At 39.1% G+C, this 23,681-nt stretch overlaps 6 protein-coding genes across 7 annotated transcripts in view; 5 read left to right on the forward strand and 1 right to left on the reverse strand.

Annotated features, from left to right (window-relative positions):
* The window catches only part of LOC309327488 (olfactory receptor 14A16-like), a 287,993-nt gene that overhangs the window by 162,118 nt on the left and 102,194 nt on the right, over window positions 1-23,681 (reverse strand). The window lies entirely within an intron of this gene.
* Window positions 3,732-4,670, forward strand: LOC309326984 (olfactory receptor 5V1-like; the record flags this gene model as incomplete). Its single annotated transcript, XM_081836016.1, has 1 exon — window positions 3,732-4,670. One exon carries the CDS (start codon window positions 3,732-3,734, stop codon window positions 4,668-4,670), a length of 939 nt encoding a protein of 312 aa, XP_081692142.1.
* Window positions 8,450-9,265, forward strand: LOC309326985 (olfactory receptor 5V1-like; the record flags this gene model as incomplete). Its single annotated transcript, XM_081836017.1, has 1 exon — window positions 8,450-9,265. The coding sequence occupies one exon, from the start codon at window positions 8,450-8,452 to the stop codon at window positions 9,263-9,265; it is 816 nt and encodes a 271-aa protein (XP_081692143.1).
* LOC309326986 (olfactory receptor 5V1-like) lies at window positions 11,775-12,710 on the forward strand (the record flags this gene model as incomplete). The annotated part of the gene is made up of 1 exon (XM_081836018.1): window positions 11,775-12,710. The coding sequence occupies one exon, from the start codon at window positions 11,775-11,777 to the stop codon at window positions 12,708-12,710; it is 936 nt and encodes a 311-aa protein (XP_081692144.1).
* Window positions 17,701-18,519, forward strand: LOC309326987 (olfactory receptor 5V1-like; the record flags this gene model as incomplete). The annotated part of the gene is made up of 1 exon (XM_081836019.1): window positions 17,701-18,519. The coding sequence occupies one exon, from the start codon at window positions 17,701-17,703 to the stop codon at window positions 18,517-18,519; it is 819 nt and encodes a 272-aa protein (XP_081692145.1).
* LOC309327533 (olfactory receptor 5V1-like) lies at window positions 22,698-23,624 on the forward strand (the record flags this gene model as incomplete). The annotated part of the gene is made up of 1 exon (XM_081836832.1): window positions 22,698-23,624. One exon carries the CDS (start codon window positions 22,698-22,700, stop codon window positions 23,622-23,624), a length of 927 nt encoding a protein of 308 aa, XP_081692958.1.

Genomic DNA, 23,681 nt, shown 5'->3' on the forward strand with positions numbered 1-23,681 from the left:
GGCAGAAAGATATATCAAAAGTTGTCTGGCAGGGCAAAAAGCCCAGAATTAAGTTTAAGATTTTAACTGATGCAAAGGATAGAGGGGGATTTGCCCTGCCGGATTTAAGATTATACTACGAAGCAGCAGCTTTCTGCTGGCTGAAAGACTGGCTACTTCTTGAGAACACAGACATCTTAGATTTGGAAGGATATGATAATTGTTTTGGTTGGCATGCATACTTATGGTATAACAAGGCAATGGTGTACAAAGGTTTTAAAAACCATACTGTTAGAAAAGCATTATATAATGTTTGGAGCAGATACAAAGATCTACTGGAAACTAAAACTCCTAGGTGGTTGTCACCAATGGAAGCCAAGGGGGTGAAAAAACTTAATATGGATTCTAAATGGCCAAAATATTGTGAAATCTTAGAATATGAAGGTGAAAGGGTAAAGCTTCAGAGTTACGAAAAACTAAAGTCCAAAGTTCGAGATTGGCTGCATTACTATCAGATAAATGAGACATTTAAAGAGGACAGGAAAATAGGATTTCAGAAGGAGAGGTCAAAGTTAGAAACGGAACTGTTAGAACCCAATACTAAGAATCTGTCAAGAATGTATAATTTGCTGCTTAAATGGAATACACAGGAGGAAACGGTGAAATCAGCTATGATTAAATGGGCACAGGATATCGGTCATGACATTATGTTTGCTGACTGGGAACAGTTATGGACCACTGGTGTTAAGTTTACGGCATGTAATGCCTTAAAAGAAAATATAATGAAAATGATCTACAGGTGGTACATGACCCCAGTCAAGCTTGCAAAAATCTACCATTTGCCCAATAATAAATGTTGGAAATGTAATGAGAATGAAGGTACCTTTTATCACCTATGGTGGACCTGCCCGAGGGTGAAAGCATTCTGGGAAATGATCTATAATGAAATTAAGAAAGTCCTTAAATGGACATTTACTAAGAAACCAGAGGCTTTTCTCCTGGGCATGGTTGGCCAATTGGTGCCAAAGAAGGATAGGACTTTCTTTATGTATGCTACTACTGCAGCAAGAATTCTTCTGGCAAAGTATTGGAAGATGCAAGAACTACCTACTCTGGAAGAATGGCAGACAAAGGTGATTGACTTCATGGGACTGGCAGAGATGACCGGCAGAATTCGTGACCAGGGGAGGGAGGCAGTGGAAGAAGACTGGAAGAAATTTAAAATATATCTTAAAAACTGTTGTAAAATTGAGGAGTGTTAAGATGTCAAGGGGTAAGAAGCAGAGAACTACAGCTGTAATTAACAAATTTATGGGAATTTAATGAAGGGAACTAAATGGATAAATTGACTAAAGGGTTGCTAAAAAATTTTAAAATAAAAAAATTTTAAAATAAAAAAATAAATTGACTAAAGGGTTGCTAAAAAATTTTAAAATAAGGATGCAGCGAAAGGGAGGTAAGGGGAAGTCGATTGAAAGAAGTTACAAGAAAATAAGATTATTAGGTATTTAAGTATACCTTCACAAAGAAACCAGAGGCCTTCCTTCTGGGTATTGTCGGCCAGAAGGTGTTAAAGAAGGATCGAACATTTTTTATGTATGCAACAACGGCAGCAAGGATTCTTATTGCAAAAAACTGGAAAACTCAAGATTTACCCACACTGGAAGAGTGGCAGATGCAGCTGATGGACTATATGCAACTGGCCGAGATGACCGGCAGAATCCGTGATCTGGGAGAAGAGAAGATGGAGGAAGACTGGGAGAAATTTAAGATGTATCTACAAAAACATTGTAATTTGGTTGAATGTTAAGAAGGATGCTAGATTATAAAAAATTGGCCACCACTAAACTAGATTTAAATTTGATGATAAGTGAGACTAAAGAAAATATAAAAATTTTTTGGAGAAGTGCTAGATTATATTTGAATGAGTGGACATGAGATTGTAAACAAGTTGATAATTTGTTTGGAAAAAAATTTTTAACGATGTAAATGGGAGCGGGAGACGTGAGGGAGTCCAAAGAAGTGTTGAAATTGTTGTAAAAGAAGTAAGATTGTTTATTATGTGTGCATTTATATTTAAAAACTTTAATAAATATTTATAAAAAAAAGAAAAAAGAAAAAAGAAAATAAGATTATGAATTTATTTATGTTTGATTTGTTTATGTTTGTTTGTATTTTGTGATGTGTTTGTCTTTTAATTATGTGTTTTAAAAACTGAATAAAAATTATTATATATAAAAAAATAAAGAGACATGTGAAATAGCATAACCTGAATAGACAGAAGAGGGCAGCAAACAATAAATAAACAAGTTGTTTCATGTGACTCATTATATTTGGTCTGGTGGGGTTAGTTTCCTGGCTTTGTCTCTTTCATACTCTCCTATGATTTCCCCTCCAACAGACACAAACGCCTCTGCAGTGGGGGGGGGGGGCAGCTGACGCCTACAAATATATAAAAGCACCATGCAGCATTTATTTGACTGAAATTAAATAAAACGCTTCTCACTCTTGGGATTCCTGCAATGAACTGCACACAGAAAAAGTATTTGGTAAGAACTCTTTCTCTATATCCAACGCAGGCTGCCATTACTAAGACTGTGGGTCTTCTTGTGATTAATCCCTTCTTGGCTTTTCTTCCCTGGCCTGTTTTCATTTCCTGGAGGGACGTCTTACAGGCCTGAACCAATGAGGAAGGGGCTTCCAAATTAATCCTAATTTACCTTGCTATGAGTTGGGGGGAGCAAACTATAAGGAAAATGTGCTACTCAGTGGAAAATGTGCTCCACTCAGCTGGGTGACGTGAAGACCAGAACTGACAAAAGTTTTCATTTAAGTGTTATCTCTGCTGCAGGATTTTATTAATAAACTCATACCTCTTGAATTAACAGTGCTCACTCATTCATTGCTGTCCCTGAAAGCATTATCCACAATCAAGGTAGCAATCTCAACTAGAATTGGGAGATGCTCAACTCAATGGGATTTAACCTCCATATAGACATGTATAAGTTTATGGTATAAATCAACTCCTTTGCTCTTCCAGACACAGCTGAGACCACCTGCCCATATAATATTGTAAAATATATGTGTGAGGAATGAGAACACAGTTTATTACATACACTTCAAATATAAATGGCGAGACATTTTAGGGAAGAGTTCTTACGGAAGTTTGGATTTCTTTTGAATGTGGTCATTGGGCATTTATTGTAATATTGTAATATTTGAGTTAAGCATAAGTAGATGTAAGGCTGGACCACCCCAGCAGACAGCCAAATCCACTGCTCCCATATAAGCTCTCAAGAAAGACAGACAGTACTCAAATATGTTGTTAGCTTTTTAGACTCCACAGCTTCCAGATTCTGTCTGACACTAACTGCTATCTCCTCACTTTTTCACACAAAGATCTAGCTTGATTATATCAATTGGCAAGCAATTTAGTTCCTATGGTAACATATGATCTCTAATTAATAAAAGAGATTATTCACAGGCCAAGTCGTAAGGTAACCTCTTGTCTAAAATTGGGATCAAGAGATGGAAAGGATCCTGAAGACCATCTAGTCCAATTCTGCCCCACAAACTTACATTAGCATATATGCAGATAGAGAAAAAATGAAACAAAAAGTTGAAGCTATTTTGCAATGCCAAAGTATTAATGCTTTGCTAATTCAATTTCCCGTTTTATCACTAATAATGTATTTTGGTTTTTCCACTAATAATGTATCAGCAGATAAAAATCTATTTATGAAGCTCACCCAATGGGTCATGTCTGTAATGAATCCGCTCCATCCGAATTCATCTTCCTGGCATTTTCAAAGCTTAATGAATGGCGTTTTCTCTTCACTGGATTTCTTCTAATCACTTATACCTTCACACTGATGGGGAATTTTCTGATCATCATTCTTGTCTGCTTACAACCAAATCTTCAAACTCCCATGTATTTCTTTCTGAGCAATCTATCCTTCCTGGACATCTGCCAGACTACAACCACTATTCCACAGATAATAGTGCATCTGATCTCAGGGACAAATGCCATCTCACATGAACGATGCAAGATGCAGCTCTTTTTCTTCATCTTATTCATTGGTACTGAGCCACTCCTGTTGGCTGCCATGGCTTATGATCGTTACGTTGCCATCTGCAATCCTCTCCGCTATAATGTGGTCATGAATTACAAACTCTGTGCCCAACTAGTGTCAGCTTCTTGGTTCACAAGTTCACTCAATGCCACCATCCACACCCTTCTCACATTGCGCCTGCCCCTTTGTGGCATCAATAAGATCAACTACTTCTTCTGTGACATCCCTCCCCTCCTAGCTATTTCCTGTGGTGATATCTCTGGAAATATTATTGCCATGCTGGCTGCTAGCCCTATAATGGGCATCGGACCAGGCATGTGTGTCCTCCTTTCCTATATTCACATCATCTTGAGGGTTCTGAAAATGCATTCTTCCTCTGGGATGAGGAAAGCCTTTTCAACTTGTGCTTCTCATCTCACAGTTGTCCTGCTCTTTTATGGCAGCTCTATGTTTCAATATGTCAGGCCCTTCTCCAGCTACTCACTTAGCAAAGATAGCAAGATTGCCCTTTTTAACAACATACTCTCCCCTTTGTTGAACCCACTGATCTACACCCTCAGAAACAATGATGTGAAGGGGGCACTGCAAAGGAGAATGATGAAGAAAATTATTTCCTAAAGAGGTGAAATACACAGATAGCATGAAATCCTTAGCTTTACTTTTGAATTGTGCAGGGTAAGTGGAAGTTGGGGTTTGGAGCAGTGTAACTAGGGCCCAGAATGTCATTTTGTTCTCTTGAAATCAAAAGGTCTCAGGGGTGTGTTCCAAACTGCTATAAAAATAAATAAATCTGTCATCGTTTCTGAGGGGGGTACAATCCCAAAGGTTACGTATTTGTATTTCATGTTCTATGCACTTGAGAAGGTTTTTAGAATGTCAATAGGAGCAGGGTTCTGAGATTACTTCATTGTTGCTAAGATGCCCAAGGTCTTCTTTCCTGTAAATGCTTCTTTCTCATTTTTCAACCTCCCTTCCTGCCTATGATTCCTGATCAGAAAAAGACCCTTGGGAGACCTCATGATGTGTACTCTTGAGCTTGGATGGAAACGCAGGCACTCAGGAAGGATGAAGGAAAGGCTTTTTCAGGTGGAACTCACTGGAACTCAGTTTCTGCAGCTCTCAGGTGGACCCCTTTGCCATTGTAAGAGAACAAGGGAGGTGTTCATTGTGAGCTTCTGCAACTCCCACCCCCCTTATAAAAATAGCACTGGATGAAGGGTTCAGACCACTGGTAAGATCTGTAGAACAAAATAAAAGGAGACTTGAAATTCACAAGCACTGTTCAGCCACTCCTTTTTAATAATTTTCAGTCACAATTTTCTCTATAATTGATGGAGGGTTTTTTAAAGGGGAAATTTATTTATTGCTTATACCACACTAATTTGTGAAGGTAACAAATTAAAATTTATGTTTTTTCAGACTTATGATACTGTTAATATAAGCTTTATCACTGTAGTGTATTTGGACTGATGTTTAGGGACTTTTATTATCAGGGACTTCACATTATTTTCTAAAAGAAAGTACTTATAAAAGTGTCTGCTTTAGACAACTGCCCTCTCTGTTGTCTTTCTCTTTCAACAAGCTGTTTAAGTTGAGATCTGTACTGCATTTTTAAAATCACTTTTTACAATTGTAACTGATAAAACCCAATAAAAATATATACTGCCTCTCACCGTGAAACTCACAAATCAAAGGGGTTCCCCAGTGCCTGACTCAGTGTTGTGCTGCATTTTATTTCATTCAACCTTTTCATATGCCTTGGATTTTAAAACTATGAGCTTTCCCCTGGGGAAACTCGATCTTGGCCTCCTTCTTCTCTTGTCTCCACTTCTGCCTCTGCTGTTCACTAAATCTTGTTACCTTTTCATCTTTGGATACCTCCTCTTCCCAGTCTTCTCCCTCTTCCCCCTCTGAACACACATCATTACCCTACTGCCACTCCCTAGGCTCTGAGCCTTCTTTCTTTGGTGGTTCTCCAGCTGGTTCCTCCCACCATTCCTCTACGTCCGACCTGCAGTCCAGGACCTCAGCAAGGTAAGAAGAGCAGTTAATGTACATAACCACCCACCACTATCCAACAGTCATTGTGGAGACTATGCACATAATTCTTCGTGGAAGAGGAAATTCTTCACACTCCCTAGTCAGTACACACAGTCTCCAACAGAACTTGAGAAATAGGCATACATTGACTGGAGTTTGTACATTCTCTGGCCATTGTGCACAATCCTCTAACAGATCTTACAAAACTTACTTTCCCCATAACATATAAACTCTTCAAAGTTTCTAAGTGTCCTCACAGTATTTTTTAACAACTTTGTTTTCCATGAAAAATGACCAAATAATGTGACTCATTAAATTTATACCAGTGGGACTAGTTTCCAAGGGACTTTTCATACTCCCTTTGGTTCTCCACCTCCAGGCAACAACACACATGCCACCACACGGGGGAGGCCCAACTAGCATGTTCACAAATATATACAAAAGCACTACAAAGCCTTTAATACATTGAAAAAATATAGGATAACTTGCACACTTTAGATTTCTGCAATGAACTGGAACACAGAGAAGGTATTCAGAAAGAACTCCCCCTCCCCATTTGGGTGGCCAAGGTTTAAATTACGTTTAAAGGATTCTAATTGATAAGACTTGCAGATATCTCAGTCCTCTGTAAATTCTACTGAATGCAAATCTGATATTTAATGCTAAGCTGATACTGAATGTGTTTCAAACTGTCTTTTTAAGGACAATTTGAATGTAAGAAGAGCCATGTCAAATCAGACTACAGCATCATTGCAGTTCAGTATACATTTATCACAGTGACAAGCCAGATACCTAAGGGCAACCCTCAAGCAGAAGATTTTAAATGTTTGATGTTTCATTGTGTTTTTGATATTTTGGTGGGAGCTGCTCAGAATGGCTGGGGCAACATAGTCAGATGGGTGGCATATTGTTGTTGTTATTTAAAAGTGGGTTCTCTGTAGTCCATTTGTGAAAAGGGTAAAACCTTCCTACCACTCCTATGGTCCTGATCTGGATTGGGGCCCTGCAAACTGCTTTTCCTGAAAAAGAAATAAAGTAGTTGGTGCTTTGCTTCTGGAAGCAAGATTCAAGGTGTTGTGTTGCAACTTTCCTTACTACGTGTCCAGATGAAAAAGGGTGTGGTGAGGAGATGATATTTGTTCTGTTGGGTGCCACAGTGAGCTGAACTGACATGTTGGCATTTGCATTTTTGTGCTGCTGTGGAACTTAGATTGTAGTTCATTAATAGCCTTAGTCATCTTCAGCTAAGAGATCTCAGCCATTCTTCAACATGTTTCTCCATTGATACTGCAATTGTAAATGCACTTTGTTGTGAATTTTCACCATTGGACATAATTTAACTTATTTCCAAATAGATGTCCATACTATACAAAAGTGAACAACTTATTGTATAAAAAATTGTATTTAGTAGAGTAAGATGTGCATAACATGCATGTATTCCAGGAAATAACTTTCACAAATACATTATATTAGGGGAAATGGGTTAATAAACTGTATATTATGAGAAATATGCAGTAAAATGCTGTTGAATTTTCAAAAGGGGTTTTCTTTTAATAAAATGCCAGTTAGATGTGGAAGTGTGGAGAAGTATGGTGGGAGGTGAACTGAAATTGAAAGATTTGCCCATCCTTAGGTGAACACGCAGGCTACTCATGAAGAGATTGAGATTCTGTTGGACTCAGACCACATATTTTTTTCTTCTCAAAGAGATCTAGCCAGATTCTATAATGTTTATCTGCAGTAGTTTTAATATGTATACATCTCTTAAGAGTCTGTTCCATCCATGCAGCAATTGACAAGTTATCTAGTTCCCATGGCAACATAACAGTTTTAATTTACTTAAAAGGAGATCTTCCTAGGCCAGTTCAGAAATGATACAGTAAATTCTTGGATCAAAAGAAGGAAAGGAATCTGTAGGCCACCCAGTAAAAAACTCCTCTGCCCTGTCAAAGCTTACATTAATATATTCTGAAAAAAGTAAGAATTAGTCAAAGCTCCTTAGTAATCCTAAGAATTTGTGATCAAATGTTGGGAAAGAAATTGTAGGAAATCAACCTAATCTTCTCACAGGTTGCAACATTAATATATAGATAGCTAAAAATGAAACAAGTTGAAGCTACATAGAAAGAGTAAAAGTCTAACACTTATTCCATTGTTCATTAAATTTTCTGCATCACCACAACAAATAACATCTTTTTGCTTCTATCCACAGAAAAAAATCAATCTATTAATGTAATAAAATGGATGTCAGTAATGAAACCACACCTTTCGAATTCATCCTTCTTGCATTTTCAAACAGTAATGAATTGAATTTCCTCCTTTCTGGATTTCTGCTCATCACTTATCTCTTCACATTCATGGGGAATATTCTCATCATCACATTTGTCTCCATAGAACCAAGCCTTCAAACTCCCATGTACTTCTTTCTGAGCAACCTATCCTTCCTAGATGTCTGCCAGACTACCACCACTATTCCACAGATAATAGTTCATCTGATCTCAGGGACAAATGCCATATTGTATGAAAGATGCATTATGCAACTATTTTTCCTTGTTTTATTCATTGGTGCTGAGGCACTCCTGCTGGCTGCCATGGCTTATGATCGTTATGTTGCCATCTGCAACCCTCTGCACTACAATGTGGTTATGAATTACAAATTTTGTGCCCAGCTGGTGTCAGCTTCTTGGCTCACCAGTTCACTCAATGCCACCATCCATACCCTTCTCACATTGCGCCTGCCCCTTTGTGGTATCAATAAGATCAACTACTTCTTCTGTGATATCTCTCCTCTCCTAGCTATCTCCTGCGGAGATACCTCTGGTAATATTATTGCCATGCTGGCTGCTAGCCCTGTAATGGGCATTGGACCAGGCATGTGTGTCCTCCTTTCCTATATTCACATCATCTTGAGGGTTCTGAAAATGCATTCTTCCTCAGGGATGAGGAAAGCCTTTTCAACTTGTGCTTCTCATCTCACAGTTATCCTGCTTTTCTATGTCAGTTCTATTTTTCAATATATCAGGCCCTTCTCCAGCTACTCACTCAGCAAGGATAGCAAGATTGCCCTTTTTAACAACATACTCTCCCCTTTGTTGAACCCACTGATCTACACCCTCAGAAACAAAGATGTGAAGGGGGCACTGCAAAAGAGAATGATGAAGAAAATACCATGAAATTCTTAGCTTTACCTTTTAATTTTGCCAGGGAGTAGAAGTTGGGGTTTGGAGCAGTGTAACTAGGGCCCAGAATCTCATTTTATTGTGATGGTACAAAAAGGTATCAGGGTTGTACACCAAACAGTGCTGTAAAAAATAATAATAAAATAAATAAAAATCCTGCCATCAAGTTTTTTGGCTTGACACCACCAAGGGTTACATATTTCTGTTTCATATTCGGTACACTTGAAGATTTGTTTAGAATGTCAGTTGGTGCAGGTTTCTGGGGTTACTTGATTGTTGCTAAGATGCCCAATATTTTCTTTCCAGGCAGCGATCCTTTTGTATTTCGAAGCCTCCCTTTCTCCCTTTGATTCCTGATTGGAAAAAGACTCTTGCGAGTTTACCTCATGATGTGTACTCCTGAGCTTGGATGGAAATGCAGGCACTTAGGATGGATGAAGGATTGAGACTACTGCAGCTAATTGGAGTTGTCATAGAAGTGGAGCAGTTGAAACGGCACTTTGTTAAAGTTGGAAACACCCAGGAGTTGCCTAGCATTGAATTCTGTCATGGTGCAAGCTAAGTATGCAGGGTCTAACTGGGTGACCTAGTTGAGAGATTCCAACAATATTTAGGGTGTGTCATAGCTGTTCATTTGCGCAAGCCCTATTGTATGGGTGAGAGGGTGAGGCCCTCTTTATTATGCTGACCATTCCCAGTGCCTTTTTACTCAGGATTTCAATAAGGTTGTGCAGAACATTTAACATAAGTAAACCTTATTTCATCAAGAGAACAGTGGGGCAGAGGGATGACTGGTCCTGTCATCCAGTGACCCATGTAGCTCTGTAAGAATCTTAACCTGGGAATCTCACAGGGCAAAATGGCCCCAAACTCTTCAAAGTTTCTAAGTGTCCTCACAGTACCTTTATCAACTTTCTTTTCAGTGAAAAATGTCCAAATAATGTGAATCATTAAACTTATACCAGTGGGAATAGTTTCTTGTTTTGTTTTTTCTATACTTCCCTTGGTTCTCCACCACCAGACACTTATACACATGCCGCCACACTGGGGAGGCCCAACTAGAATGCTTGTAAATATATAAAAGCACACACTGAAAGATAATAGGACAGTTTGCAATCTTTGACTTACATCCATGAATTGCAACACAGAGAAAATATTCAGTAAGAACGCCCCCTCCCCATTTGGGTATCCATGATTTAGACACAGTTTAAACGATTATAATTGGTAAGTCTTGCAGGTAACTCAGTCTTATATAAATGCCTCTCAATGCAAATTTGATGTTTAATGCCAAGGTGATACTAAACGTATTTCAGACTGTCTTTTCTAAGGATAAATTGAGTGTAAGAAGAGCCATGTCAAATCAGAGTACAGCACCATTGTAGTCTAGTATCCAGTTCTCACAGTGACCAGCCAGATACCTAAGGGCAGCCCCCAAGCAGAAGCTGAGTGCAAGAGCATTCTCCCAACTTGTGATCTCCATCAACTGGCATTCAACGGCACACATTGACTCTGACAGCAGAGGAAGAAAGATAGTCATTATAGTCATGGATAGCTTTAAACTTCATGAATTGTTCAGTTGTACAGAACTGGCATGGATATATCCCCCCACTCAGATTTACTGTTCATAGAAAATGAGAGCTGGTGCATTTTGACTCTATTTTTCTGTGCTGTCACCATAGTCATTGCGGGGTGCACTCGTGGTGGTGTCTTAATCTCCTATTTGTTTGCAGGAAGGCATTTAGTTTTGGATCACCTGCTTTGTGGGATGCCCTGGCAATCAGTAACAAGCAATGTTCAGAGATTGTTTAAAATATTTATGTTTGCTTCATCATTCCCTGAAGTGTGACTATCTATCATCTATCTATGTATCAATCTATCATCTATCTATCTATCTGGCCATTTTGAATTACATAACAACCGCCCCTCCCTTTACTGTGTTTTATATTACATTGTACACTGCTGTGATATTTTCTGTTAAGTGGTCTATAAATCTGATAGCATCTCCAAGCTTGCTGAGCATTTAAAAAGGAAAGGAAAAACAAGTCTGACATGATCAGAACTAAGCTTGCACCATCAAGCCTGTTCAGTAGTGTTGCCTGTCCTAGAGAACATCCTCCCATCAGATGTCAAGAAAATAAACAACTATGTGACTTTTAGAAAACACATACGGAATTTTTCAATATCTGATTTTTTATTGTGCTTTTAATATTTTGTTGGCAGCCGCCCAGAGTGTCTGCAGCAACCCAGTCACATGGGTGACAAGTTAATCATCGTTATCTTTATATAAGTGAGTGATATCTTATAGAGGATTTAATGTTGTGCCCAAATTGGAAATACTCAGAGTGGAGCCTTAAGTTATGTATGGCTGATGTAAATCCATTGGAACCAGCATAAGTTTTAAATGTTTCTCTCTTTGTTCATTTAATTACCCCAGCTCCCCAAAAACCTAATAAATTATTTTTTCTCTTTCTATAGATAAAAATCATTTTACGACGCTAATAAAATGGATGTCAGTAATGAAACTGCCCCATCTGAATTCATCCTTCTGACATTTTCAAACCGTTATGAATGGTGTTTCCTCCTCTCTGGATTTCTCCTCATCACTTACCTTTTCACACTGATAGGGAATATTCTCATCATCACTCTTGTCTCCATAGAACCAAGCCTTCAAACTCCCATGTACTTCTTCCTCTGTAACCTATCCCTCCTGGACATCTGCCAGACTACAACCACTATTCCACAGATAATAGTGCACCTGATTTCAGGAAGAAATGCCATCTCATATGAAAGATGCAAGGTGCAACTCTTTTTCTTCATCTTATTCATTGGTACTGAGACCCTTCTGTTGGCTGCCATGGCTTATGATCGTTACGTTGCCATCTGCAATCCTCTCCGCTATAATGTGGTCATGAATTACAAACTCTGTGCCCAACTGGTGTCAGCTTCTTGGTTCACAAGTTCACTCAACACCACCATTCACACCCTTATCACATTCCGCCTGCCCCTTTGTGGTATGAATAAGATCAACTACTTCTACTGTGACATCCCTCCTCTTGTAGCTATCTCCTGTGGGGACATCTCAAGCAGTACTATTGCCCTGCTAGCTACTAGTCCCATAGTGGGCTTTGGACCAGGTATGTGTGTCCTCCTTTCCTATAGTCACATCATCTTGAGGGTTCTGAAAATGCATTCTTCAAATGGGATGAGGAAAGCCTTTTCAACTTGTGCTTCTCATCTCACTGTTGTGCTGCTCTTCTATGGTGGCTCTATCTTTCAATATATCAGACCCTTCTCCAGCTACTCACTGAACAAGGATAGAATGATTGCCCTCTTTAATAACATTCTCTCCCCTTTGTTGAACCCACTGATTTACACCCTCAGGAACAAAGATGTGAAGGGGGCATTACAGAAGAGAATGATGAAGAAAATGTTGTCCTGAAATAGACTGATGTCAATAAACCCTTGGATTTATTGTGTGGTAGTGCTGGAAAATTGAATGTGGGGGCTTGGAACACTATAGCTAGGGCTTGAGATTTCAGTTTTTGTTTAAATCCTAAGTGTTGTTCCAAATATTCAGTTTAGTAGTATGCCAAAATCTTTCCTCCCCACCCTTCCCCCCAAAATAGATAGATGGTTACATTTTTTCTGTTCCATATACAGGGCACCTGAAAATTTGTTCATAATTTCACCTTGAGGCTTTACCTCATGGTGGGTACTCCTGGCACTTTGCAAGGATGAAGGGTGCAGACCAGTGGTAAAATGCTCCGTAGACTCTACATAGGACTCAAAATTCAAAAACCCTCTTCAACTGTTTCAAAAGTAAAGTAAGCACATCAGAAATCATGCATATCTGGATATTTGTATTTCACTGAATTTTTGTCTGCCCTTTAAAAAAATGTCAAATACTTTTTCTTTCTAACTGATGGGGAATTCTTCCTTCCTTCCTTCCTTCCTTCCTTCCTTCCTTCCTTCCTTCCTTTTTCTTTCTTTCTTTTGCACAGCACTATTTCATATCATTCCAAAAATATAATAATGGAAAATCTCCAACACTTTTCTCTGACTTATGATATTATGATACTGTTATTATTGGCTTAAATATTGTAGTATACCAGGGCTTATTATTACATACTTGACCCCCCCCCCCCGTTCACATTACTTTCTAAAAGTGTCTGCTTTAGATAGACATAATCTGTCTTGGTTTTTTTTGACACCAACAGAACAACATCTTTCTGGAAGCCTTTTAAGTCAAGATGTATATTGGGATTTTTTTTATAAAAAAAATTTGTTTTGTTTTGTTTTGTTTTATCGCTTGTTGTTTCCTGCTCTGAATTCCTTTGAGAGAAATCGCAAGATAGAAAGCTAAATAATTTTAATCATCATCATTATCCAACAACAACAACAACAACAACAACAATCTTTATTACAGTCCAAAGACCAACAAAACATTACAAATCAATACAGAGTTCATACAGCCTACCTTCAGGTTAATCAAGCACTTTGTTTGGAATATAGGGCTCATTTGTTCTTGCAACCACCGATAGAAACTTTGCCACTGCCAAAGTTCTAGCTTTTGTCCGGTCTTCCAGTAGGAACCTGACATAGTGAGCCTCTGACTTTCCCGGGAAAGGCACCAGCAAGGGTAGAATCAATTCAGCCCTGGCCTGCTCAAACTTCGCACAATGTAACAAAATATGATTTATGGAATCGATGTCTTGAGCACACGAGCAAAGTCTGTCCTGGTAGGGAACTCCTCTCAACCTATCATCCAGCACTGCAGAGGGGAAGACATTCAGTCTGGCCTTGGTAAAAAGCCTTCGATAGTTAGGTACTGTCAGGTTTTTGATGTAAGATGTTAACTCAAAGACATACCCATATTGAACTCCTGCTGCCAGTGGACTACAAACTGCATGTGATCGAGATCGCAAGTCACTGTGTGCATTGTCCCATAATCTTTGCTTTAAAGCCTTTTGGGCGCCTTCATAGCCCAGGTAATACAGTTGGGGGGGGAGACAGACCAATAGAGGTGGCTTTTTTAACCATGGTTTTCTGCCATTTGCTGACAAATTCCTCATTGGTCAAATGTTGGTAATCATTATCCAGATATATGTAGTGATAATGTTTTAGAAAGAACAAATTAGATGAATTCTGTGTGTAACCTTTCAAACCTGGAATTCTTATCCCTTGCCTACATTTCTATTCCTACTTGACTAACCTAAGTCCCACTGATTTCAATAGGCTTCCCCTATTGGAATTTGGGTCCAGCTCTATAATTTTGGATCCAGCTCTATAATTTTACATTGATGTGCAAGTGGTATACTTTGAAACAGTTGTATTTCATCAAAAATGACACATACTGGAAGTATGGAGATAGAAGTGCTGTTGACTTATATATCATGTATTTTCTCCAAAGATTTAATCCTTTCAGGAAAAATAAAAGGTTAATACAGATACTGTGGCAACATCTTCCAATTAAACATTTGAAAACATGCTGTTGTTTGTTACTCATTTGATAAGACAGGGGGAGCAAAAAGCAATTTATTCATAAATAGTTGGAATTTGTGACATTCTGGCACGGTTGTAAGATCAATTCAGCTACACAATTTTTCCCCCTGGACTTCATTTTGATGCATCATATTATGGAATAGAACATTGTTGGCATTCATCTGTTTTGAGAGACTATGGAGTGTGCCTTAGGGGGTGAAGTCAAACTGCTGCGTTAGTGGCACCGAAGTAACCTCCTTGGGGTGCAAGCCAGGGCAGTGTGTATGGAGGTCCTGGGCTGCCCAGATGACATGACTCCAGGCCATCGACCTCACTGATGTGGTCCAAAGTAAAGCAGAGTGAAACATTTGGCACCAGCCTGGCTGCAGGAATTACCAGAAGGAGGCATGCAAGGCCCCATCCAATTGCCTTAGGGACTCCAGTCTGGCTTTGTATAGGGTTTACTCCTTAACCTTTTATTCTCCTGAAAAAATCCCACAAGTTAGTGTCTTAGGATAAGAGTTTTCCTTCTCCTATAAGGACTACCATCCCAGGTTGATGAGCCCCATCTGCTTCATCCACAAATATGCTTTTGTTTTCCTCTGTTTAATCTGAGGTGAATACATTTGTAAGCTCTGTAAGACTCTTAACCTGAAGATGGGTGGGAATCTCACAGGGCAAAATGGCCCCAAACTCTTCAAAGTTTCTAAGTGTCCTCACAGTACCTTTACAGTGGTACCTCGGGTTAAGTACTTAATTCATTCCGGAGGTCCGTACTTAACCTGAAACTATTCTTAACCTAAAGCACCACTTTAGCTAATGGGGCCTCCTGCTGCTGCCGCACCACCGGAGCACAATTTCTGTTCTCATCCTGAAGCAAAGTTCTTAACCTGAAGCACTATATCTGGGTTAGTGGAGTCTGTAACCTGAAGCGTGTGTAACCTGAAGCATATGTAACCCGAGGTACCACTGTATCAACTTTGTTTCAAGTGAAAAATGTCCAAATAATGTGAATCATGAAACTTATACCAGTGGGACTAGTTTCCTGTTTTGTTCTGTTTCTTCTACACTCCCTTTGGTTCTCTACCTCCAGAGACATGCCGCACACACACACTATATACATGCCGCCACACTAGGGAGGCCCAACTAGCATGCTTGTGGATATACAAAAGCACACACTGAAAGATAATAGGACAGTTTGCAATCTTTGACTTACATCCATAAACTGCAACACAGAGAAAATATTCAGTAAGAACGCCCCCTCCCCATTTGGGTATCCATGATTTAGACACAGTTTAAAGGATTATAATTGGTAAGTCTTGCAGGTAACTCAGTCTTATATAAATGCCTCTCAATGCAAATTTGATGTTTAATGCCAAGGTGATACTAAACGTATTTCAGACTGTCTTTTCTAAGGATAAATTGAGTGTAAGAAGAGCCATGTCAAATCAGAGTACAGCACCATTGTAGTCTAGTATCCAGTTCTCACAGTGACCAGCCAGATACCTAAGGGCAGCCCCCAAGCAGAAGCTGAGTGCAAGAGCATTCTCCCAACTTGTGATCCCCATCAACTGGCATTCAATGGCACACATTGACTCTGACAGCAGAGGAAAAAAGATAGTCATTGTGGTCATGGATAGCTTTAACCATCATGAATTGTTCAGTTGTACAGAACTGGCATGGATATATCCCCCCACTCAGATTTACTGTTCATAAAAAATGAGAGCATTTTGACTCTCCTGGTGGTATCTTACTCTCCTATTTGTTTGCAGCAAGGCCTTTAGTTATGGAGCAACTGCTTTGTAGAATTCCATGACAATCAGTATCAAGCAATGGTCAGAGATAGTTTAAAATATTCATAACAAAAAATTCCTTCCAGTAGCACCTTAAAGACCAACTAAGTTATTTCTTGGTATGAGCTTTTGTGTGCATGCACACTTCCTCAGATACCATGCATGCACACGAAAGCTCATACCTAGAACTAACTTAGTTGGTCTTTAAGGTGCTACTGGAAGGAATTTTTTGTTTTGACTATGGCAGACCAACACGGCTACCTATCTGTAACTAAAATATTCATGTTTGCTTCATCATTCCCTGAAGTGTGCCTATCATCTATATCATCTATCTATCTATCTATCATCTATCTATCTATCTATCTATCTATCTATCTATCTATCTATCATCTATCTATCTATCTATCATCTATCATCTATCTATCATCTATCTATTTATCTATCTGACCATGGTGAATTATATAACAACCCTCCACCCTTTTACTGTGTTTTATATTACATTGTACACTGCTGTGATATTTTCTGTTAAGTGGTCTATAAATCTGATAGCATCTCCAAGCTTGCTGAGCATTTAAAAAGGAAAGGAAAAACAAGTCTGAGATGATCAAAACTAAGCTTGCACCATCAAACCTGTTCAGTAGTTTTGCCTGTCCTAGGGAACATCCTCCCATCACATGTCAACAAAATAAGCAACCATGTGACTTTTAGAAGACACATACGGAATTTTTCAATATCTGATTTTTTATTGTGCTTTTAATATTTTGTTGTGACTGGGGAAAACCAGTCAGATGGGTGACATCATCATGATCATAATTATCTAAGAGATTGATATCTTATAGAGGATTTAATGTTGTGCCCAATTTGGAAATACTCAGAGAGGAGCCTTAAGTTATGTATGGCTGATGTAAATCCATTGGAGGAAGCATAAGTTTTAAATGTTTCTTCCTTTGTTTGTTTAATTATCCCCCCCCAAAAAAACCCCAGTAAAGTATTTTTTTCTCTGTCTATAGATAAAAATCATTTTACGACGCTAATAAAATGGATGTAAGTAATGAAACAGCCCCATCTGAATTCATCCTTCTGACATTTTCAAACAGTTATGAATGGTGTTTCCTCCTTTCTGGATTTCTCCTCATCACTTATCTCTTCACACTGATGGGGAATATTCTCATCATCACTCTTGTTTCCATAGAACCAAGCCTTCAAACTCCCATGTATTTCTTCCTCTGTAACCTATCCCTCCTGGACATCTGCCAGACTACAACCACTATTCCACAGATAATTGTGCACCTGATTTCAGGAAGAAATGCCATCTCATATGAAAGATGCAAGGTGCAACTCTTTTTCTTCATCTTATTCATTGGTACTGAGACCCTTCTGTTGGCTGCCATGGCTTATGATCGTTACGTTGCCATCTGCAATCCTCTCCGCTATAATGTGGTCATGAATTACAAACTCTGTGCCCAACTGGTGTCAGCTTCTTGGTTCACAAGTTCACTCAACACCACCATTCACACCCTTATCACATTCCGCCTGCCCCTTTGTGGTATGAATAAGATCAACTACTTCTACTGTGACATCCCTCCTCTTGTAGCTATCTCCTGTGGGGACATCTCAAGCAGTATTATTGCCATGCTGGCTACTAGTCCTGTTATGGGCTTTGGACCAGGCATGTGTGTCCTCCTTTCCTATAGTCACATCATCTTGAGGGTTCTGAAAATGCGTTCTTCAGATGGGATGAGGAAAGCCTTTTCAACTTGTGCTTCTCATCTCACTGTTGTCTTGCTTTTTTATGGCAGCTGTCTTTTTACATATGTCAGGCCCTTCTCCAGCTACTCATTGAACAAGGATAGAATGATTGCCCTCTTTAATAACATTCTCTCCCCTTTGTTGAACCCACTGATTTACACCCTCAGGAACAAAGATGTGAAGGGGGCATTACAGAAGAGAATGATGAAGAAAATGTTGTCCTGAAATAGACTGATGTCAATTAATCCTTGGATTTATCGTGTAGTAGTGTTGGGAAATTGAATGTGGGGGCTTGGAACACTATAGCTAGGACTTAAGATTTCAATTTTTGTTTCAAAGCCTGTGGGGTGTTCCAAATATTTAGTTTAGTAGTATGCCAAAATCTTTGTTCCAATTTATTGAACTCTCCCCCCCCCCCCCAGCACTATTTCATATCATTCCAAAATATTGTAATGGAAAATCTGCTTAGTTGGAAGATGCTATCTGTATTAACCTTTTATTTTTCCTGAAAGGATTAAATCTTTGGTGAAAATACGTGAAATATAAGCCATCAGCAATTCTATTTCTATACCTCCAGTATGTGTCATTTTTGATGAAATACAACTGTTTCCAAATATACCACTTGAACATCAATTTAAAATTAGAGAGCTGGATCCAAATTTGGTCATGCTTGGGGAAAGCCTATTGAAATCAGTTAGGGTAGAATCATAGAATCATAGAGTTGGAAGAGACCACAAGGGCCATCAAGTCCAACCCCCTGCCAAGCAGGAAACACCATCAGAGCACTCCTGACATATGGTTGTCAAGCCTCTGCTTAAAGACCTCCAAAGAAGGAGACTCCACCACACTCCTTGGCAGCAGTAGTCAAGTACGAATAGAAATGTAGGCAAAGAATAAAAATTCTAGGTTTGAAAGGACTACCTCCCCAAGTTGATAAGCCCCATCTGCTACACACACACACACATGCGCACGCACACACACACTATGTTGGTTGCTTTTGTTTTGCTCTGCTTAATCTGTAATGTAATTATCATTGCATATTGTCTTTTTCTTTTCTGTTTCATAACCAATAAAATAATGCATTTCCATCATGACACTAGTTGGCATCTGTTTCAAGAAACAATAGAGTGTACCTCCACAGTGAAGTTGAACTGCTGCATTAGTAGCACCAAAGTGACTATTTAGGTTGTTAATATTGTGCATATGGAAACAGGAAGCTGCCTGCACTCGGAGTTTTAATTTGTCAGATACAATCATGAGCTTACATTATTGGTATGGTACTGATATGGTCTTTTAAAAAAAGCAGTTCTTAAGTGGTTACATAAATAGACACTGATTTCATTAAAAATATGTTATTTTTGAGAAACCTCTGGTCTTTCAGATGTTGCTAGAGTATAGATCCCATTTCACCTAACCATTAGCCATGTTGCCTGGGGCTGGAGGGAGTTGGAGTCCACATTACATCTGAGGACCATAGTTTCCTGCCCTTGTGTTATGCTTCAGCTATTTAAGATGTTAACTGCAATTTTTTTAATGCCATTTTTAGCATCACTTGATATCTTTCAGAAACTAGTGTTGTCTGTGGTCCACTTGTGAAAAGCATAAAGCCTGCACATCAGACCCCTAGTCTTGATCTGGATGGCGGGCCTGCACATTTCTTTAAAAAGTAAAGTAGTTGGTGTTTTGCTTCAGGAAACAAGATTCACAGCAATTTGTTACAACTTGCGTTACTACAGGCTGAGATCAACCAGAGTATGAGAAAGAGATGAAGCTGGGTAGCATGGAGACCCAAACTAACATCAAATACCTCGTATTTTCACACGAGCATTTGTTTTTTTTGTGCTACTATGGGAAAAAATGTGAGAACTGAAACACAGTTAACCTTGATAATGCATACTTCTAAAAATTTTGTAACATAGCTTCTCTGCCAAATAATGCATGCATTTACTGGGTTGTGGCGTTTGTGCCTAAAATTCATAAAAAAGTGTATATTTGGGAACATTTACAATAAAATACTGAGGAATATTCATGAGGATTAAAAGAAGAAGACTTTAATATAATGTGGAAATCTGAATTATTGAATTGAAATAGGGGGCATGGGAGAAACTGAGAGAAACCAACACTGACAGATTCACCCATCACTACTTAGAGTTTGGACAAGAAATGAACTGTTTATCTTTGAAATGGTCAGGCAAATATCACTTTTTAAAAGAAGGTGTTAACCTGCTATAGGAACTAACCCTAACCTTCATGGCACAGGACCTCCAGAGATGCATAGATATTAACCCCATGCCACTCTAAGGTTTATGAAATTAATTCAGGTGAAAAGAATGATTGGTGGGGTAACAGCAGTTTGAGTCAGAGCATCTTGGAGCTTTCGCATCTGAAGACTAACAAGATCTCAGGGTGCTTGCTGTCTCCCTGGAGATCTGATGCAGGAGTCGTGAGCTTGGCTGCCAGAATCTGTGTGCTCATGGGATCAGGTGTTGAAAAGCACCCCAGAGGCCATGCAGTCCAACTCCCCTCACCCCAAAGCTTACATTATTATATATGTACAGATAAATGAAAGAGTAAGTGGAATCTGTTTAGTAATTTACTAATAATTTGTAATCAAGAATTAGGAAGGACCCTGTAGGCCATCCACCCAGACTCCTGACAGGTTGCAACATTAATATATAGTTTTTTTTAAAAAAGAAATAAGTCGAAACTACAATGCAAGAGTAAAACTAAAATACTTCTTCCTTCATGTAAGTTTCTCCAAAACACAAACACCTCAACAAATATATTTTCCCTCTCTGTCCATAGATAAAAAAAACATTTTGTGAAGCTAATAAAATGAAAGCAGTAATGAAACTGCTCTATCCAAATTCATCCTTCTGGCACCCTATTGCAGTGAACTCTACCTGCAGGGGAAAAAAGGCCTAGTGTAAGATGGGTAAAAAAAACTGCACAGGACAACATTATGGGATTTAAAAATTGGCCACAACTTTGTTCATTCCAGATGTAGGTAGGCTTTGGCTGAAGCATTGGGCGTATATCCATTCTCAGCCCCATGTTTGGGGCAAGGGGCTGACACTTGAGCAGAGTCAAACTTGGAGTGGAAGGACCACCTCAAGGAATCCCTGCCTCCCTAGACATGAGTGTTACATTTGTGGAGCCTCCCAATCCTTTGTCAATTGCCCCAGAGGCTTGTCCTTCAAGGTATTCCCATATTTTGATTGAGGTCAGCATTGTTCTTGATTTATTAAAAGACAGCTACTCTTGCTAATACAGAGAGTTCTCTCAAGGAAATGCCCTGCTTCTTTTCTCTTTGTAAATGCATGTTTATGTGTGTGTGTATAATCTTATAGAGGAACATACAATGAACACAAACATCAAGTATTCCTTACAAAGTAATGCAACATTAGGTACAATTGTGGCTATACAATTCAAGAATGTTTTATTTGAAATATACATGACGTTTCTGTATGATTTAGTTAAGATGCAATTGATTAGCTAAAGGTCTTTGAAAAACTTCTGGAAGTCTTGCCTTGGTGGAAATGCACTTGGGGTAGAACTCCCCAAAGGCATAATTGCCTATATATGAAAGGAAACTGTGAAATCCATGAGCAACCCACATGGAATGCTACCAACAGGGAGAAGGCTCATCTCACAGGTAAGGAAATGAATGTGTTATGGATGGGAGAACAAAATTTAGTGGGACACATCATTAGTTTGTATTGAAGAAATGCAATCAAAATGAATAAAGGTATGGCACCAGTTGTGATATAGTCAAATATAGAATGACTCTACTGACCTCTAACATACTATGAATTTTCATCTGCATGTAAGTGAATGAGAACTCATTCGGAACCAACGACAATATTGGAGAAAATGTGCATAGAAATGTGGATATTAATGAAAACAGCTTTTGCAAACATATTGTATTAGGGAATGTTGCTTCAGAAATGGATATAGGAGAAATATGCAGGTAAACAATTCCGAATTTTCATGTGGATTTTTTTTCCCCTTAATGCAAGCAGATGCAAAGTTGTGGTGAACTGAACTCAAGCCTGGAAAAAAAGAGGAAGTGAGAAAGTGGATAGGTTGATGTTTGTCTCTCTCTGTCACCTAATAGAAGAACTGTGTGGAGACATGCGATGAAGCTGAAAGCTACAAGGTGTAGAACAGATAAATGCTAGTACTCCTTCAAAGGCAAACCACGGAATCCATTGTCACAAGAGACAGTGATTGTCAGCTACATAGATGTAGAATCTTATCATTATAGAGTGGGAAGGGACCCTTGAATGATTTTTAAAGGGTTTTAGATAAAGACTATCAGTTTCTCCTAGCCTCAACAGCTATGTTCTCCTTCCACTGTTTGAAGCAGTTTGCCTCCGAATGCCAGTCTCTTGGAATCAGATATGGAGGCAAAAAACCAATCAGAGCTTTCAGAATTCATCATCCTTGGCTTTAAAAATCTGCAGGAGGTACACTTCTTGCTGTTCAGTGGATTCTTGATCATCTATTTATTCACTGTGCTGTGGAATACCTTCATCATCACCATGGCCATAGTGGACCAGAGGCTCAGAACTCCCATGTATTTCTTCCTTGGAAACCTCTCCTGTCTTGACATCTGCTACATCACTACCACCATCCCCCAAATGTTGGATCTCCTTCTGACAGAAAGTAGCACCATCTCCTACACAGGCTGTGTGCTCCAGCTGTTTTTCTTCTTTTCCTTTGTCGGCATTGAATGCCTTCTTTTGGCAGTAATGGCTTTTGACCGCTATGTAGCCATCTGCAACCCACTGCGCTATTCATTGATTATCAAAAGGAATGTTTGCCTGCAGCTGGCTACTGCCTCCTGGGTGGGTGGTTTTCTCAACTCTGCCGTACACACCTATTTTGCCTTTCAGTTACCCTTCTGTGGAGACAACCGCCTAGATGCTTTCTATTGTGACATTCCACCATTGCTGAAATTGTCATGTGGGGACATTTCCCTCAACCAAAAGCTCTTGTTAACCATTGGGTTGTTCATAGCCTGGACACCAATGTTCTGTATCCTTCTCTCATATGTGTACATAATTTCAAATGTTTTGAAAATACGATCAACAGAAGGGAGGCAAAAGGCTTTCTCCACATGCTCTTCTCATCTAACAGTGGTTCTTCTGTACTATGGTAGTGCCATCTTCACCTATTTGAGACCTGTTCCCACAGAGTCATCGGTGAATACAAAGCTGATCCCACTTATGTATAGCATATTAACTCCCTTGTTGAATCCCATTATATATACATTGCGCAACAAGGATGTGAAGAAAGCTTGGCTAAACATAATGGGGAAGATGTGAATATTCTACACAACATAGCGTTACAAGTTGTGTCTTAACAGAGTCAGAAATGAGATT

This window comes from Podarcis erhardii, assembly GCF_964252035.2.
Source record: "Podarcis erhardii genome assembly, chromosome: 13".
Classification (NCBI taxonomy): domain Eukaryota; kingdom Metazoa; phylum Chordata; class Lepidosauria; order Squamata; family Lacertidae; genus Podarcis; species Podarcis erhardii.